Consider the following 21685-nt stretch of genomic DNA (forward strand, 5'->3'; position numbering starts at 1 on the left):
ATTTTAACAGTATTTGATTGTCAAACATTATTTTTTCTTCTTCTTTATTTGTGTTTATGTATAGGTAACTAATAACAGTAATAACTATTGTATAATATTTTAGTAATCTAATTACTTAATGCTATTTTAATTATTCATAAGTATTTAGTACAGCAATGGTTTGAAATAAATAAATTCAAACAAAATTAATTATTATTATTATAGTTGAATTATTAGGTTTTGTTATTGAAATTAATAGTTTATTTTAAAAAGACATTTATGGGTTAACTTAATAAGTTAAAAAGAATTAAATATATTTACTTTTATTTTTTCTAATATATATATATATATAACAATAGGTTATATCATCATTGTATAATAATAAAATAAATAGGTATATCATAGATATATGAGGTTGGGTAAGTTACATTATATGGTTATAAACAAAATACTGAAAAATTAAATATATTTAATGAGTTTTTGCGTTTGGAGTATTTTCATCAATATTTATTGCTATATAGATGCTTGGCAATAAATATTGATGAAAATACTCCAAACGCAAAAACTCATTAAATATATTTAATTTTTCAGTATTTTGTTTATAACCATATAATGTAACTTACCCAACCTCATATATCTATGATATACCTATTTATTTTATTATTATACAATGATGATATAACCTATTGTTATATATATATATATATTAGAAAAAATAAAAGTAAATATATTTAATTCTTTTTAACTTATTAAGTTAACCCATAAATGTCTTTTTAAAATAAACTATTAATTTCAATAACAAAACCTAATAATTCAACTATAATAATAATAATTAATTTTGTTTGAATTTATTTATTTCAAACCATTGCTGTACTAAATACTTATGAATAATTAAAATAGCATTAAGTAATTAGATTACTAAAATATTATACAATAGTTATTACTGTTATTAGTTACCTATACATAAACACAAATAAAGAAGAAGAAAAAATAATGTTTGACAATCAAATACTGTTAAAATATACCTAGGTACCTAATAAAAGTAACAATTTGTGAACAATTTTTTTTTCTTAAATCAGTTATCATTGTTCTAAAGTAACTCATTGAAAATTTTCAGTAAAATACTTATTAAGTTTATAATGTAGTTAAAAGATTATTGACAATAAAATAAGAGTGCTGAATACCAGTAGGGAATGTATTTAATTTATTGGTTTCCAAATCGTACCTGAATTTAGCACTATGGTGCTCAAATCAAGTGGGATATGTAAATACGCTTCCCGGACCCAAAAGCCATGTGAAAAGTCGATATACGAGTACATAATTTTATGTAATCACGTAGTATAAAATTATTATTGTGTTATATAAAATTATTGTTATGGCAACACTGCGTAGTATTGCTGTTGTGATAATATTGTGGCAGTGATATGGACTTAGAAATTTTTTGACGTTTTTTTCTCCGGACCCAAAAGCCAGAGTTCAACCGGTATAATAATATAATCTAGGTTTTTGTTTTAATATTTTAATTTAAAATATTAAAACAAAAACTTTAAATTTTTAAATTTTTAAAGTATACAATTTTATAATCTATATATTATGTTCATGAGCCACATCGATTGATAATGCGAATTTTTGTAATTTTTGATAAGAGACCAATAATGATACATTATCAGAAATTGTAATCTAATGATTAGGATACGGGTATCTTGTTAGTTGTTAATTTCGATGGTCAATTCTTATTAATTTAATATCGCAACAATTATTTTTTAATAAAGTAAAATTTAATGCGACATTAGTTGCGTGCATATAACCTACCATTCGTCAGCTGTATTTACAATAATTGATGTTGAGTTCACAGTTTTAATCTGTTCGCACAACAGCCATTAAGTTTTCATTTGCAAATTAAAATCGCGATTGGGCACAAAATGACCTGTCAGCGCACACGCACTGTATAATTTCTAATAAAAACATCATATGACGTATGAAACGTTGTCGGTGTTTTGAATCAATCATTTGCCTGAATCAGTGGACCGTTTTATTTACAGTATCGCATTGACGTTGAACCATCATAATGATAGCTGAAGGGACGCACTATATAAAACGGTGAGGTTTATTTAATTATTAGGGCCCGGATTTAAATGCACTTAAATCCATACAAATATGCTCTAAAAAATAGCCAAAAATGTCTTAAAAAAATGAATTTTACCATAGAAAATGACCTTAAAAGTTCCATTTATATTTAATTTAAATTAATTATTTATCATTTACATAATGTTAGGCTTATATCACTATTGTCTCGAATCTACTGCCTATACTCCCATGCACATACAAGTTTTCCCTATTCAAGTTGTATGGATTGTTTAGATACTGTATGGTGGGCTATAGCATTTTCCTTGATTGAATTATTTTGATTTGATTCAAATAATTTCAAATTATAGGTACTTCTAATATCAAAACCAACTTTTTTTGTTCATCAAACTGTTTTTGGTTCATATATTACATATTTGTTACCTATAAGTAGATAGTTGATTAAATATAATTTCATTGTAATTATTCTTGTAGATTGAATTGTTATTTTTCAATCAACATGTTTTTCTTGTATAGGTTCTAGTCCGGGTTTTAGTTACTACTTATTATTTTAAAGAATCTTAACAAAATACGTCTTACATTTGCAATGTCTGTTATAAACTAATTCTACAATTCATTTAACATGTAGTAAAAGTAGTATCTGGCACTTTACTATAATTATATGTATATCAGACATCCATGAAAATTTAACTTAAATGGTAAATTTTGTTAAATACCTAGCTACATAAAGAATTTCATACATCATGTGCCTTTACCAGCTATAAACATTAGGTACTCTAGTAAAATATTAATTTGTGGCAATTCTCACATTAATTCTTTTTTAAATTTAAATTACTTACATGTTCATTTTAGGAAATATTTTAAACTATACATTTTAGATATCTTTTTGCTATAGGCAGCACCGGATTGAGAGTTTTTGGCTCCCCCCTCAAAATCACCTATATGGTCTAAGTTACCTCTTATACAAGCAGAGTCAATTTTTTTTGACATTTCTTCATACTTATCTTTTATCTTTATTTATACCTAACTGTTATTGTGCATTATAATTAATTTGATTTCATCAATCATATTAAATAATTATTGCAAATTGAAAAAGAATTTATTTGTGTCTAACTTTTGAATTAACTTAATCTGATATACTTTAACGATTGCAATTAAATATGCCAATTAACTAAAAATGTATGTAAATTCTCAATATTATCAACAAAGATTGTTAATTTCTTGTACACTGCTCTAGCGTCCTAAAGTAATTATAATTTACTTAAATATTTAAGTAGGTACTAAATAAAATAATATTAAGATATTAACTGAATTTTAAATCATCTGTCTTTTAAATGTTTTAAAATTACAAGTTTATTTCAATGTTATCATATTAATTTCACAGAAGAGTAAGATCTGGAGCTGTAGATGCACATCCAACAGAACCGGCTATTGTTGTAAATTATGAATTGGATGCTTTTGTTCTTGGTGAAAATGGAGAACCTGTAATAGGTGATCACAAGGTAATATTTATTTAAATTTAAATAAAAAGTGTTTTATGTTTTTAAAGATTAAAATAATAAATTATTATTTATGGAATTTGTATGAAATATTATTTCTTTAGAATATTGTATAATAATATCTGTTTAAGTGCTTTTTAAAAATTAACTTGACTCAAAGCAATATTTAGTTAGTACTTAATTTAAATATTGTAATTAAAATATTATTTAAAATTAATATACCAAAAACAATTATTTATACAATAGGGCCTAGATTATATATAATTAAACCATAAAAAAATTCTCTATAAAATAGCCAAAAATACTCATAAAAAAATTTATTTTATTATCGTAATGATCTTAAATATTGACAAATAAAATTATTTTTTTAATCAATATTTTATCACGTACCTTCTGATTTATAATTTACTAGTTAATTTAAAAAAAAAAAAACTGAAAATTTAAAAATTATATAAAAATGTTAAATGCTAAAAAATGCAAAAAAAAAGTTTCACCATTAAAGCATCTGTTTCTTGAAGCAAATTATGAACTTGGAAAAAATTATCTAAGATCAATTATGCGCTTTACATTTATATCCTGCAGGCCCTTACTATTGATTTACTTTTTTTTCTTTTTTATTATTATTATTATTGTTATTATATATATTATTAATTTACTCATTAAAACCTGTGGATATGGTATGATAGGAGTTTATAGTAAGAAATACAATGTTATAATACAAATAACAGCATTATTAATTAATAATTATAAACATAAGGTTAAAAATTAAACATATTTAAATATAAATTATAAACATTTATCGTGTTAGAGATTATTACCAACAGAAGATTAATTCATTTTTAGTGTGGTAAAAGTATTGAAAAATATAAAAACTCGAAACTTAATTTTTACAGTAATACCTATAATTTATAATTTAATTTGTAACATATAATTATACTTTTTTTCAATGTTTGCTTCTTAGGAATGCCAAAAAGTAATACACTTAAAAAGTTTGAATAGTAATACAGATTGTAGAGCATTGGCAAAAGAAGTAATACATAAATGTAACCTTATACATGAAACAAAATTATATGATGTAGAACATTTAATTTACTATTTGCAAACTCGTTCAACTGCAAGTAATTAATACAAATCACATAAATTATTTTTTTGATACCTAAACTTGATTATTTAACTATAGATAGTAAAATTAAAGAAGACAAAAATCAATTAAGATTGGAAAGTAGTCCATCTAATATGTATCACATATGTGGTTTAATGCCTGAAGATAAAGCTAGTTTGGCTAAAATTGATGAATATATTGAAATGTTATACGATGATATGCCTCAAAAAGTACGTGGTTCTGGATTCATACTAAAAGTAACCTGTGATAAAGATAACCTTGAAGAACTATCATCATCAGGTATTATAATTTATAATTAATGTACTAAATGCTTTGATCACCACTAATCCACCTAACCTTCAATAATATTTGATCATAATAAAGTATATACTAAATTTATCATGCTACTAGTATTTGCTTTAATTTGCTCGATCTTCATAATATAATTCATATATTATTAATATTATCTTCATAAAATAGTTTATAATATATTATGATTGTTTAAAAATATAAATAAATAAAATATTGATGATAATTTAAGAAAATTTGTTTAGTTAGATTTTAAAATATTTTACAAGGAAATACTTATGTATGATATAGTTTTTTTTAAACTATTATCCAATTTTTTTATAGAGCCAACCATGAGTGCTTTAGCAAGAGTTCTCCGTGAAGAATATCGCAAGAGTTTTGAACTGAGTTCAAATATAATAAATATATTTCTTTGTTTTTCTGCATATAAAATATTTCATAAAATGCTAATTGACCACAAAGTTAGTTTTTATTCTGTTGATACTGTTAAAAAACATATATAAACTATTTTTTACAACTAATATTTGTATTTTTTGTATTACATAGATTTGTTTGCTTTGTGTGGAAGTGCTAGAATACGAATTGAATCGTTATGATAAGCTTAAAAGTCAAATTGTAAGTGCTCCTCGTGAATCTAAACCTTCAAAAGTACCAACTCCTTCAAAACTGCCTGTTCCTAGAAGCGCTCCAATAACATCTAAAATTGTCCGAAGCCAAATTCCTGTATGTGCTAGTACTAATAGTGACAGTCGAAGGCATTCTGCATCTTTTGAAAATTCAAAACAAAATACAAAAGGTAAATATTATAATTTACAAACTATTATGAAAATATCTACTAATTTATCATCTATTATTATTTTTGTTTAGATAAGATACAAAAATCTTTAGATACGAATAGTATAAAAACAGGAATATCAGCTAGAAGTCCAGATGAGTTAGCAATACATCAGCTTAGAAGAAATTTATTTAAATTAGGAAAAAATCAAGATCAAGCATTAAAAGGTTAGTTTTATTTAATTTTTTTAATTTATTGTATATTTTCAAATATTATTTTGAAGGGGAGATGATTGTATTGATTTTACAATGATGTGTATTTTTGTGTGTGTGTGTATACGGGGAGTAGTGAAAATAAAGCTTTAATTTTCAGCTTCAGCATCTTTTCAGGTTTAAAAGTGGACTTAGTTGATGCATTCAGGAGGTCATAATTTAAAATAGTTTTCAAAAGTGCCGCAAATATTAAGGACTGATTTTTGGATGAATTTTGTCAAAATTAAATGCATGTATATAAAAAAATGTATATTATGCTATTTATTATTTTATATTTAATTATATTTCATATTTTTGAACCACAATATAAAAAAAACCTACAAGAAACCTTACATTATATTTTCAAGCTTTTTTACCAAATAAAAAGTCTATTGATAATAACAATTTAAAAAAATTTCTCATGGCTATTAACATCTCAAAACGAGTCCGAATGTTTTATCATGTTTGCAAAATTCTAGTATATTTGATGATAATTAAACTGACGATCATTTATTACTCTTTAAGTTAAACAACAATATAAAATTGATTATTTAAAAAAAAATTTAAAAAACTTCTCTTGTTAGCTAGAGTATAGATTCACTTTTTTATCAAAAAAAAATACTAATGTCAAAAATCAGACCATTTGTATTACCCTTATTGTTGATGACTAACAGAAAAAAAAACCAACCTTGTAGAAACAATAATACATTCATCACTATGCTCAAAATTAAAAAAATTAAAATAATAATAAGAAAATAGATAAATACTATACATTATTTATTATTATGTAACTTGTTATACTTATATTAAATTAATTTTTCACAATTAATAATACTGTCATCATAAAAATAACATGATGTTTAAATATAAATATAAAATTTCTTACAAATCTGTTATAAATCTCAAATATGTCTAATCATATGGAAATAAACCATCAGTTCAGAATATCCAATACAATCAGTCCTATAATGTATTAAGTCTAAACTAAAATCATTTTTTTGCTCAAAACTAAAACTATATTTTGTAAAATGTTGTTGTTGCCAAATAATGTTAACCAATTTTTTCTAAAAATATTAATAGTTTTAATAATAATAAATATTTGATTATTATCATTTTTACCTTTCAAAAACATGTGTGTAAATATTAGAGATAAAAAATATAATTAAGAGAATTATCATATTGCATTAAAAAATCTACTAAATTAGTGTTATAGTTCAATTAAGTTTTATATTTTTAAATGCATAAAGCACCTTAATTATCATAAACCATATTTATCTAGCTTTAGCATGGATATAACTTGTAATGAGTTATGTTTTACTAAAAATGCTATAAACATTGTTCACTGATTATCTTTTTTTCCACCATCAAATATTGAAAGAAAAAAAAAATTAATTTTATATTTAAGTAACTATTAATGTAATGTTTAAATTGCATTAGGTGCTGTTGAACTAATATATAACTTAACAATTGATAAAATTATGGAAGAAAAAGTTGTTCGCAAAGGCATTATAAAATTATTATGTCTTTTATTGGATAGAACAAGTACTGATTTACTTTTAATCAGTTTAAAATTATTAATCCAACTATCTGTTTATAAAGAACATGTAGACAAAATGGTAAGTTTTATTTAGTTATAATATTTTTTCTAAAAAAAAAAAACAGTTAAGAATTTATAATAATACATTTTTCTATGAATATACCTTACATTTAATAGTTAATTTTAGTATATTTGTTCATTTGTTCTTATGCATTTATAACTATAATTACGATTTAAATAAATATTGTAGGTATTGTGTACAATTTTAAGATAACTTTTTTTTTACAATTTTAAATGTTGACAGTAATATATTACAAATCTAAATAAAATATTTATATTTCAGAAAAAATATTCAATAATTGAAAAATTACCCAAAATGTTTATGATGAAAAATCCCACTTTGGAAAATTATACTATTAAATTTTTATACAATTTATCATTTGATGTAACACTTAGTGATGAGATTTTAAAAGTTGGACTACTACCAAAGATAACAGAATTAATAGGTATAAACTAAGAAATGAATAAATATTATATTTATCTTTTTATTCAAAATATCTGTGATTATTATGGTAAAATGTATGAAAATTGTATTTTAATTATACTGAATGGACTCGTTTCATTTTATGACAAATTTTGCAATTTTAGGCACAGAAGAAAATAGTGAGTTGGTATGCCGGTTATGTTACCATTGTAGTATGGATGATCGATCTCGAGCCTTGTTTTCACATACAAATTGCTTATCAAAGGTGAATTAGTTAGCTTATATTCGTGATTTGTTTTAATAAAATTGTTAATTGATATTTCAGATTTCAGATTTACTATTAACATTTAATCAGTACAATTTAATATTGGCTGCATTATGCACAAATTTAACTTTAAATGAACGAAATTCGCAACTTTTAATTGCAAAACAAGGTTTGAAACCTTTTGTACAGTTAGCCATTGATACATCAGATTTAATGTATTATAAAATCCTTCACAACATGTCTAGCCATGAGTCATTAAAACCTCAATTTGTAGTATGTATTATTATTTTAGTTTTAATATTATAACATAAAAATGTATAGTATAGTAAGTATGTAATAAAAAGAATAGCAGTAACTAATTGTTTATGTAAAATTATCATTTATTTATCTAATGCACTCAACCAAAAAAGTTTGTGTATCAAACACAGAAAACTAATGACAAAAATTGTAATTGTATTTAAGTGTTTATAAATTATTGTGTATTTTAGCAACATTTTTAAATAATAATTTAACTTATTGTAAATAATTTGAATTTACTAATATTTAGTCATTCTACAATTAGAATGTTGCTTTATCAAAATAATGAAGTGATATATTTCAATAATTTTGTATTTATAGCATCAATAATATATTTATGGAAGATCAAATATAAAGTTATTTGGTTTGGAAGTAATACAGTGATATTTACAAAAATATATGCTTTTTAAGAAAAATCTACTGCCATTATTTTTTTCATATACTAAATAATAACTTATTAATTTTGATTTTAAATAAATATTACAGGAACTTATTGGACAATTTGCTCATTTAGTTACTATATTAAAAGATATTGAATGCATAATCGAATGTGTTGGAATTATTGCTAATGTAAATGTTCCAGAAGTAGACTTTAAAGAACTTTTGGAGTCAAATAATTTAATTTCATGGATGGTACAATTTGTAAATAGTGGTATAGTATTTTTTTAAATTATTATTTAGTCTTAAAATAACATAATCCTTGTTGGTATGTATCTGAAATTTAAGTATTAACTAATTGACCCTGTAGACTTTGTTGTCCATTAAAAATGTCAATATTATATTATTCAAACTGTGTTAAATTTGTTACTTGACATTCGGTGTAATAGTGTTCAAAACTAAAAAATGTCATCTACCATCTTGAGTCTCATTGTCTCAAAATACTTGTGTAAGCAAAACATTAAAATGCCTTCTCTGTGCAAATTTACATAATATTTTTTTTTTTATGATGATGAAATTGGTGAAAACTACTGAAGTTTCAGAAAATACCAGAACACAAACAATTTTTATCTTTATAATATTACTATACAGTAATCCCTTGTTATTAAAAATCCACGATTTCGATTATCCGCGGTTGGGTCGGCGATAACATTTTATTAATGCATATGATGAAATTGTATCTTTATTATACCCATACTTATAACAGATAAGCTACATAAAGTACATACCTTAATATGTACGGTTAATTTGTTATATCTTAAAATTGCTCTGTTAACAAACATCCATTACAAATTTTTTTCATCCTTCCTAATATATTATCCTTGATTATAAATACTAGTATTAGTATAGTATTATAGTATATTATTAATTCTAGTATTTATAATCAATGATATTATGTATGTATAAATAATTAATAAATTATATTAAAAAAATAAATAATCAAATAATTGTAAAAATATTAACCTTTTTGTGATTTTTAAAATTAAATACAAAATAATATGTACAATATAATAAAAATTCAAAATTGTATGTAAATAAAACCTAACTTCCCGTTTTACATTGCTTTATGGTCTCGTTATCCGCAGTTTCGATATCCTCGCAACTTAGCTGAGACCTAACCTCCGCGGATAACGAGGGATTACTGTACTATTATTATAATTTTAGTTACCGTTTATTAGTTATAACCTTAAATCCTATGAATTAAAAGAAAATACTCAAATTTAAATCAATTATTTTAAAATGCTTATTATCTAATGATAATAAAGGTCTGTTCTTTTTTTTTATAATATTTTATATATTTGTTATCAATTACAAATATTTTATATCAACTCATTATTTCAATATAAACAGTGTCTCATAGCCATTAATATTCATGATGAAATATTTAATTTTAGCATGTAAACCAAATCAAACTGTGACAGATGCAAGATTATTGATAGAAGTTATAAAACTTTTGGGGACAGTTTCAAAGGATGAAAACTGTGGTGAATTACTTTATGAACATGGAACAATTCAACAAGTTATAAATTTATTAAAAAGTAAGAATTTAATACCCAACAAAAAATAAAAGTATCATAAATACAATAAGAACAAATTATAAGCTGATTTGAATCAATTTTTAGAATTTATCACACTATTGTATTGTTATGAATATATAATATAAAGCTTTACTCTGATGTTGTTTACCTATTGTTTAAAATTTAAATATATTTTAATCATCTCTGATAAATTTTACAGTAGAAATTTGATGTAAAATGAAATAAATCTTATCTTTTTATCCATTATTATTATAACATTAACAGAATAAAAAAGAAATACATGATTGTAAAATTGTTTGTATTAAATTAAATACATGAACTATTAAAAACGTGAGCTAGTAGGCTATATTACTCTACTTCTCTACTGTACAGTAAGTTCTAAGTTAACTTTATCATTGAGTAAGGTACTGTAATAAATATTTTAAATTTAAATTCAATATAATATCAATGCAAAAAATTGTGCTGATATAAAGAAGTTTATTTTATTCTGTATTTATAATTTATATTGCTACTAGCTGATCCCGTGCACTTCATTGTCCATTTAAAAAAACCAACTCTATATGATGATTCAAAATGTGTTAATATAATTTATTGTTTAATGCCCGGCTAGTCATATAATAATATATACCCTATCTTGATTTTATATAATAATAATTATATTTAATCGTAATATTTTTTCGAATTTTTAACTTAGTGAAGGTGAAACAATTTTTAAAATTATTACCTAATAACAAATTGCTTTTATCTTATTCATCCGTACTAAATTTTATAACCAATAGCAACCCAATAATAAAGAAAAATATATTTGTATCAATTATATTGTAGTTACACATATATACCCACTCCAAAATTAATTTCGCACAAAACATTCTTGGCCGAGATATAGTTTTTAAAAGGTCGAATATTATTACATAATGTAAAGGTGACATAGTTATTATTATAATGTATTATACATTAAAACTTTTCCAGAGATGTGACCAGTTCTAAACTAACTAAAATAACCATAAAAGTTATAAATAAAAAGTAGGAAAAAATAAATAAAAACAGTGGAAAAATTTTAGGTTATCGAAACTGGTTCAAAATTGAGGCATTCAGTAAGTACATTAATCCTACTGAAGTGCCACTGCAACATAGAATTGTTGTTATGTGGCAATAATTTTACGGCTTTTTAAATAGCGAACTCATAAATTCTTAACTTCCGACTTAACCTGTGGACTTTCTGAAAATGTTAAAACTTCTAACTTTTCTCGATAAAAGAACTTAAACTTTTTTAGCTCTTTAGCTTTATAATATTATAAAGTAAAATTAGCAATCATTTTACTATATTATAACATCAAAGTTTTAATTTATTTCTGCCAAATACATTGTATTTATTATAATATTAATTATACTATAATAGTATATAATTATATGACCGTATGCTAGCTGTCTTACCCGGTATTGTATTACATAATATTCATACATTATTTAATCATTTATCACTTTATTAATTACTCTTATAGTCCTATTTAAATATCTCTAATTTCCATAATATTCCTGCGTACCAAATAATAGGTATCATTGATAGTTCTTCAAATATTTTAGTGTTTAAATTAAAATTTGTATGCATTTTTAATAACAAAGTAATCTGTAATATTTCATGATTGAAAAACTAACAGCAAATTCAATACATTCACTGCTCTACTCAAAACTAAATTGGGTATTTCAAATACATACATATAGTGTCAATAAATATTTTTCAAGTTCAGTTCTAAAGTTCTAAATTGTATACAATTTATGAATAAATAATAAAATAAATATTCAAAGTGAAATAGTAAATATTCATAAAATAAAAATTTAAAATTATCAATTACAGTTACTTAATCGAAACATTAAAAAAAAAATTTTTTTTCAGATCAAAAGGGAGATGACGAATTAACGATACAGATAATGTATCTTCTATATCAACTTATGTGTCACCCAATTACAGGAGATTATATCATTCAAAATACAGGTCTATAAAAATACAATTCAATTAGAAGATATTATATACCTATCATAATATATTTATCCTAAATAACTATTTAAAAAAAAAATTATTTTTAATTTAATATACAATGAATATAGTATATATATATATAATGATTAACTGATGATTACTCTGTTTATAGATTAAATCTATTTAACATTTATAAATTTCAATAAATACATATCAGTTGTTATCTTAAAATATTATGAATTATGATAATGTAGGGATATTATTTTATTTATGTTAAAATAAATAACATATGACTAGAACTGGTTAGTGAAATTAGGAATTCCCACAATTAGGTACATTATAAAACTAGCAAAAATACTCATCATTCAACCAACGTAGAATAGCTTTAGATCATATTATACTGTACTCTGTTCAAGTTAAAAAAACATAGTCAGAGGCTAAACTTGTGCACTTTTATGTGGCAATACTACTAGGCAGATATTATACAGATAGTTGACTTGGTGAAGATAATATACTGGTATTGCCTTTTTTGCGACCCAATGGAAACTAGTTGCTGCTGACTTTGTTTCTTAACTTAAACAGAGTATACGATTAGTATAATACATAGTTGATGAACCTTTTATGGGTCAAATAACAAATTAATTTAATTAAGATTTTTAAAATTGTTCAAGTTTCCAATGTCATAAATACTAAATAGTACATAATAAATATAACATTTTACATACCTAAGAGTATTAAAAAAATTTTAAATGTATATAATTTGTTTCTTTTAATTTCCTAGAGCTAATATCTTATAAATAGCCTAATTTTTATAATTCTAATTTTGCGTGTGCTATTTAAATTTAAAAACTTGTCATTTGTTGAAATTATAAAGTACTTCTAAATTTTAATCATAGTTTTGTTAACTACCACTGATAATATAAGTAAATAATAAGCACTCATAACTTAATAGTCATGTGTTGTAAAATATTTAATTTAAGTCTCATACATATAATTAATTTTAATATTAATATTTTTCTATGAATATTTAAAGTTTTTTTAATTCATTAGTCATCCATAATTGTTTTATATTGTTGATATTAAAAAGAGTAAACTAATATTATATTATTATTGAATGCTGTACAGTACAATTTTTTTTTTGTACTTGTCATAGTTTTTAGTCCATCTACCGTAACTGACTAATTTTTGTATGTTGTGTCATTTATTCTGTTGTCTTCATACTAGATTTTAGTATGAATGAATAATAAGTTGAACTGGATGTTATTGAAATATCCCGATTTAATATTACTTCATTAAGTAATTTAAAAACACCTATTTTTAATTTTTATTGATAATGTATTTATATATTTATGTGTTTATATTATATTTTCAGAATGTCCAATTTATATAATCAGTTTAATGCATGATCCAAACATTCGAGTTCGTAAAATGAGCAACTATTGCCTTGATATAATCAAGGTATGATTAAAATGAATCTCAATTAATATAGAGATATAATGTAGTTTATATTATGCATAAAAAAACAAAAACTATTATATGTTTTATCATAAAGAAACTTATTACTATTCCTTCTGAACTCTGTGTTATGCTATATATATTGTTAATATTTATTTTTTTATTTGCTTTTCTAAACATGCTTAAATGTTTAGCATACTGATTCGCAAGGCTGGGCATAAACAAGTTAAAAAGTTAAAGTTAAGTTAAAAAGTTAAGTTACTTTTAACTAAGTTATTTAACGAGTTTCTTTTTTTTTAAACAACTTCTAACTTAACGAGTTAATTTATTAATTTGTCCTAATATAAATTTCATATATTTAAAATTATATTTTGATTTTTCTAACTTATTGATATTATATATATATATATATATATGTATATTATATATATAAAAATAATAATTGTGGGAATAACCAAATACTTAACGATATGAATGTGAGTGTTTTGCATTATTTCTATATTTGAAATTTTAATAGATATTAGAATAACGTGTATAAGTACAACTATCTTATCTTATCATATCTTATCAACACCTATATAAAATTTGGGAAACGATTTACGAGTAATAATAATTGTATTAGATAATAATATTTTATTTTAATCTGCTTATTCGCAGAAAATATGTATATATATATATATATATATATATATATATATATATATATAATATATATTATTATAAAACAAAAATGTTATATATGTGTAATTTATTTAATTAAATCCTAATAACAAATTTAATAATTACAATTTACAAATTTAATGGGTATTAACAAGAAAAAAAATTTTTAAGTTAAGCTATCATTTTGGAAAACGTGTAGGTAAAAAAAAATACATTGAAATAATTTATTTGTTTTGTTAGATTTTATAATTGATTGAAGTATGTAAGTAGTACTTACTAAGTACCTACTGTAATTAATACAATTACATATGTTTATTGAAAATAGTTAAACTTCCATTATATATTGTGTTATTTGTTAAGCTTTGATAAAAATGTATGATAATTTATTGTACATGAAAAAAGAAAATTAACTTATTTTTAACTAAGTTAAGTTACTTTTTTTTCAAATTAACTTTTAACTTTTAACGAGTTAAATAAATAAGAAAACTAATTTTTAACTTTAAACTTAACTTACATTTTTCTGTATTAACTTAACTTAACAAGTTAAAATAATTAGTTAACTTGCCCAGCCTTGCTGATTCGTTCAGAGAGTGTAGGTACAGTAGGCACATCATATTTTTTTTTCTCTAACCCATTTGCAACAAACCTAATTTATGTTTAGCAGAATCAACCCTATGTTATTTCTTGTGATGTTACCTTAAATATCTGAGTGGTTTCACATGTTATAAAACATTAAGTCAATATAGTTTCTTTTGTGCAATATTTTTAATTTTATGCAATTTATAAAAAATTTTATATCTTAATTATTTACATGCTCATAACTTATATACAAATTATAATATCATAAAAAATCCAACTAGACTTACCTAATGTTTGAAAATGAAATTATTTTGTAATATTAATGATTTCCTACTAAACATTCATTTGGTATTTTTCCCATTGGTATTATTATTAGAAGAAAACGGTATAGTATGCTGATATAATTTTAAATATAATATTTCTGTTGTATAATATTTTATTCGAGTTATATTCAATGTTAAAAAACAGAAAATGTAAGAATACAAAGAAAAACATTTATTAATACATGAGATTGTTTAGCAATAAAAAAAAATTTTAAATATAACTTAATAACCAAATTACTTTTTTATGTATTTATTAATACACATAGGAAAATTTTGAAAAATATATGATTAATATGCTAAAATTATAATTGTATTTGTATAATTTTACTTTTATGAAATGTTGAATACTTATATTCTTGATTATTTTTAAGGAATTTGATGAAACGTGGACAAAAAAAATAAGGGCTGCAAAGTTCTGCTGGTTCAATGCCTATTGGTTGAATATGATGAAAAATGAATGTGATGTACCAAGTATAAAACCTAAATATGACTCTAATAACGAAATAAATTTGTATAGTTATGTACATCAAGCAATATTGATGCCTGAAGATGGTAAACATTTTGTATGCGGTTTTATGTTAACTTTTTAAGTGTGTAATTTTTCATATATTTGTTAGATTTCATGTATGATAAAGATGATAATATTGAGATTATGTCAACAAAATCACACACTAATAGTAGTCGGCCAGAAAGCAGAAATCTAGAAGATAGGTTTGTAATTATTACAACAAGAATTTTATTTATCTACTGTACATTATTTGATTTGATAGATTTGATTACGAGCTTGATACATTCAATGAAGAGCAGTACAACATTGATAATTATGATGATGATATTACAAGTACAGGTGGACATTTGATGCAAAAATTTACGAACAACATTATTCATTTTACAGATTAATTTTCCTTTCGTTTTCTATTTTGTTTAGCTACCATATATTTCACTTAATTTATACTATAATGTATTATTACATCTATAATTAATGTTATTAACCATCTAAATTAGCGGAGAAGTCTAAAAAGTAACTACTAAACATTTAATTTCACGTTATATTGCATATACCAATATATAAATATATATATTTACGTAAAATTATGGGCCACAAAAAATATTAATTTTTTTTACCATAAATGTTATTAAATCATTAATATTATGATTTTAGTTTTCTTAAATTGGATAAATCAGATAAAAACTAGAAACTTTTTAGTTTATTCTATAAAACTGTAATAAAAGGAAAAGTGTGTGTTAAATTTTAATTTTTAAGAAAGGAAATACTTAATTTCTCAGTGGTTGTAATTTTGTTATTGTAAACATCAAAATTATTTGTTCAATTATTGTTACAGTTTTACATGGTTGTGTTTGAATCTACTTGATTTACAAACAATAACAGAAAACATTATTAATGAAAGACTTCATTTTATTCTAAAATATATCATTTACATTTATTTACTATCCGCTAAGTTATGTTGATAACTGATTTGACAATACTTATTATTTAATTTGAGATAAATATTATTGTACTAAACTAATATTATTATTATTATTTATTAGAACGAGTGATAGGTATTACTCAACCTTGATATTAATAAATGGGGCTCGGAAATTGTAGGAGCTAAAATAGGCAAAATATGTACGAAACGCGATTATATGCATTACAAATATACATAAAAATATGATTATTTGTCATTTTGATATCTTATTGAGCTGAAAATAAAATTAAAAATATTTTTCAGTATTTTTAAAATTACGAAAAAAAACGTGTTTTCTAATTCCTATTAAGTTATTTCATTGAACCACCAATTCTTTCTTAAGCTTTTCAAATTCCAAATGACCAACGATTATTAGATAGAAGATGCATATCTTAACTTTTTCTGAATGGAAACTCTTACTTCGCTAGATATTTCTTCTAATTTTAGTTTGTGCAATTACTTCTATTGTTTCAGATAACAATTGACTCCTTGAGTTTCAAGTTGCATAATTTTTACAGTTAACACCCGTAATTTGAATCTATAAAAATTAATTTGGTAATATACGTCTAAAATAAATGAAAAATTAATTTTTTTAGCTGAAATTGACAACGTGCATTTTTAATTTTTTAACTAGAAATTTTTTAGGATTTACATTTTCACCCTTATTTATTTAGACGATATTTAAACGTTAGGTATTTTAATTTTCACTTTAAGTTGTGAACTATGAATAACTTAAAGCAGAACAAACGTAAATAAATATGTTGTTTATTTCGTTAGAAAAGAACCTATTAGAATTATCTAAATTAATAAATAATAACCTATGCTATTTTAAATTGGAATAGAAACCTTATATCCTTATCTAATAGTTAATACTTATCTAACAAAATTAATGATATGTGGATTTTGATCGTCCCAGTAACGGTTATTTTGTTTATTTATAACACTATTATTTGTAAATTTAGATTCATCTGTCCATAGTATTGAATTTAAAATTAATGGATTTTCATCTTAACTTGCCATGAACCACGCAACAAAAGAAAGTCTACGATCTGCATCACCCTGACGCAAATGCTGAATTAAATCAGGTCGATATGGGTGCATTTTGTATTTTTTTTAAATCTTACAAACTGCAGTATGCGATATTCCAAGCTCTTTGCTGACGTGCGGTGTAGAAACTCTGGGATTTACTCTAACATAGGCTAATATTTGTTCTTCGATCTCCTCACTTAAAGCATCACCTCGTCTTTGTTGTTAGTTGTTTACCCTCTTGGAAAATAACCCATGGGTTCCTAGATTAGTTTCTAAGTTATGAAAAAAACTATGGGCAGGGTGTTCTCTATCTGAAGTTATCAATACAAACAACGAAACTAACTTAGAGAATTATCTAAAAAAAATAAATAAAATTAGTAAGCATGCCTGGATAACGTTGAGCTTAAATTTGTGCTGCACGACGTGAATTTTTTTTATCACTCCCAATAAACAAATAACATATCGACTTTTTCTGAATGATTCATATTTGTCACGGAGTAACGTATGAAGTAATGTAATAAACGATGAAAAATATCGAAATGTTCGGTAATGTCATTAATTTTGTTAGAATTGTCATACAGTTTAATTTTATAATGCTTGATGAAATACGATAAGTATTAACTATTAGATAAGGACATAAAGTTTCTATTCCAATTTAAAATAGCAAAGGATTTTATTTATTAATTTAGATAATTCTAATAGGTTCTTTTCTAACGAAATAAACAACATACTTATTTACGTTTGTTCTGCTTTAAGTTATTCATAGTTCACAACTTAAAGTGAAAATTAAAATACCTAACGTTTAAATATCGTCTAAATAAATAAGGGTGAAAATGTAAATCCTAAACAATTTTAGAATAAATTATTTTCAGAGTTACAGTGAAAAAAAAACTGAAAATTGCACGCATTTTGCAGTATTTTTGTTGTTTGGCTGTAACTTGGTCAATTTTGGACTTAGGAAGTTGGTTCAACTACCAAAATTCATTAAAAAATTAGGCAAAAAAATATCAGTGGTTAAAATAGGTGGTTGTCATTTAAGAAAAAAAAAGTTGTATTGCGAATGCGCAAGTCTAATTAAGTTAAAAAAGTTCATAGGCCATTAAAATGTGTATTTTTATGTTATAACAACCAACTAGAAAACATAATTCAAATTGCAGGACCCTGGACACTACTCAAAGATATTGAGTTTTTCAATTAGCGATTACATGCTGTACAGCTTGGTTTTCTAAGTTGATCCGCTATAAATTGATAGCATACAGAACGATATGCAATTCCTACAAATTCCGTGCCCTATTAATAAGTATTAAACAATTTGATAGCTCAAAAAAAGCTTAATGGCAGTGAAAAATTAATTTTTATAAAATAAAATATATATAATAATTTAATGTTAAAATCTTAATAAAAAAATAAATAAAACATGTTATTTTTATATTCATTTTCAAAAATATGACAGTCTATTGTATAAAAATGTATGTGTTATTTATCTAGTCAAATAAGAATTCTATTATATTTTTGATAAGTTTTTGTGCCATTCAAAAATGTTTTATAATTATATATATATATAAAATTTCAAACAATATTTTAATTTGTAATTGGATATTAAATAATTTGAGGATTAGGGAGTATAGAATTTTTAATCATTTAAAAACATTTTCACATTTATAATATGCACATTCTATATATATAATTGTTTTACTCAAAATTTAAAATAAGTATTTTTTTTTTTTAGTATTTTATAGATTTATATTTTATATATCCCTCCACTGATTTAATTTAATATTTTTATACACATTACCTATTTAACTAACACTAACACTAATCTTTATTTTTAAAATGTATTTAACTTACATTTATACACTAATGCTATTTTATCATATCTGCAGCAAGCGTTTAAAATAAAATCAATTTCAAATTTTATCAGTTTTAATAGGTAACGTAATGGGTAAAATAGGTAATGTATGCAAATTTTTCCAGTTTCTAAATTAATTATTGCAGTTATATTTGTATTATTATTTAAAATTTCAGTTAAGTATAAAATTAAAAACGGGCGACAATTTTATTTTTATTTTGAACTTATTATGAACTGTGTTTTATCATAAGTTAATTTACTAATTGTTTAAGAAAAATGATTTTAGTTATTTTTTGTTTGTTTAATTTGTTTTAATTAAAATATGAGTCTCAATCTAAAAGGTATGTATTTACCTTAAAATGCATTCCTTTTAAACTTAAATATTCACAGTTTTATTAAAATTGACTGTGTTACCAACTTATTTTGTAAACTTTCTTTACCTTCATATATTTATTTCTATTATTTTTACAATACGATTACTATTATTATTATTATTATTTTGTTTAATATTGTATTAATTGATATCTAGTGCTCTTTTAACATTATCATTCCATACAAATGTTTGAACTACCTAATAATATGATAAAATAAATTGTGATATGCAACTCCAGAGTATATATGTAAATTTATATGTTAACTACATCACTAAATTATAACTCATTATTATTACATATACTAAAGATAAGTTATTACTGATACACACAAAATGAGTGTACCTAAACATGTATGCATAATAATTGTTTTCTAGCAGTCTGTGTTTAAGGTAAATATATTTTATTGAATGAAAGTGGTATAAAATTAAATTTGTACCTGAGTAGTTTATTTATCACATTAGAAAAAATTTAAAATGTCTAGGGTTATTCATTTTTAATTTTTAAAGTTTTAAGCTAACAACTCTTAACACTCGCTAGGAAGAGTAAACGGACGTCTCGCCCCCACCGTTTCGTCACCGTAAAAAAAACTCGTCCAGGGCAATTTTTAAGATAGGACGTTTCGTCCCGGAGAATTACAAGACATAGGACTTTGGTCTATCGCATATTATGATTAAAGAACATTCGGTTCTCACATTTCTAAATAAACAGCATTCAGACATTAAATTATATTAAATTTCGAAGTAATAATACTAGGAAACTTATACTAGCAAACGAGAATAAAATAACAAACACATCAAAAACCTTCCAAATCAACGATTTAAAATTGTACACCTATATTTAACAAATCACAGTTCGTTTAGTAACGAATTTCCTACTGGTTCTGATTTGAGAAAAAATAAATTAAGCACACAATGAAATCAAAATTAAATAAGCAAACAAATGTTATGGCGGTATTTTCCAAAGAAACCGATATAACTACTGAAGCGAGTTTTTGTATGGCGTTTAATATTGCTCGAGCAAAGCACCCATATACAGATAGGGTATATTTAACAAAATACATTTTAGATGTTATTTCCATTTTAAAACCGGAAAATAAAAAATAACTAAATATGGTTGAAAATATTTCGAATAGTAGACATACTATGGAAAGACACATTTCAATGACAAGTTCAGATATTTTCTCTAATTTACAAAATGAAATTGCTAATTGTTCTGCATTAAGTTTAGCGTTAGATGAGTCTACTCATGATAAATTTAATTTAATTTATCATGAATCTACTGACATTCAAGATAATCCACAGTTAGCTATTTTTGTACGTTATGTGACGATGAATATGGAAGTGAAAGAATAATTATTAAATCTTATAGCTCTTAAAGAAACTACTAGAGGTTGTGATATTAAAGATGCTC

At 23.2% G+C, this 21685-nt stretch overlaps 1 protein-coding gene across 1 annotated transcript; it reads left to right on the forward strand.

Moving 5' to 3' along the window:
- The first annotated feature begins 1671 nt into the window (after positions 1-1671).
- On the forward strand, positions 1672-20688 carry Kap3 (kinesin associated protein 3). The gene is made up of 18 exons (XM_089221555.1): positions 1672-2079; positions 3449-3566; positions 4525-4681; positions 4744-4965; positions 5299-5435; positions 5521-5770; positions 5842-5976; positions 7438-7616; positions 7881-8043; positions 8186-8286; positions 8347-8559; positions 9070-9235; positions 10416-10559; positions 12454-12552; positions 13910-13995; positions 15926-16106; positions 16172-16265; positions 16325-20688. The coding sequence occupies exons 1-18, from the start codon at positions 2048-2050 to the stop codon at positions 16452-16454; spliced, it is 2607 nt and encodes an 868-aa protein (XP_089077681.1). The 5' UTR covers positions 1672-2047; the 3' UTR covers positions 16455-20688.
- Positions 20689-21685: the final 997 nt, after the last annotated feature.

This window comes from Diuraphis noxia, unplaced genomic scaffold (assembly GCF_037042655.1).
Source record: "Diuraphis noxia isolate RWA-SAM2 unplaced genomic scaffold, SU_Dnox_SAM2 contig0001, whole genome shotgun sequence".
Classification (NCBI taxonomy): domain Eukaryota; kingdom Metazoa; phylum Arthropoda; class Insecta; order Hemiptera; family Aphididae; genus Diuraphis; species Diuraphis noxia.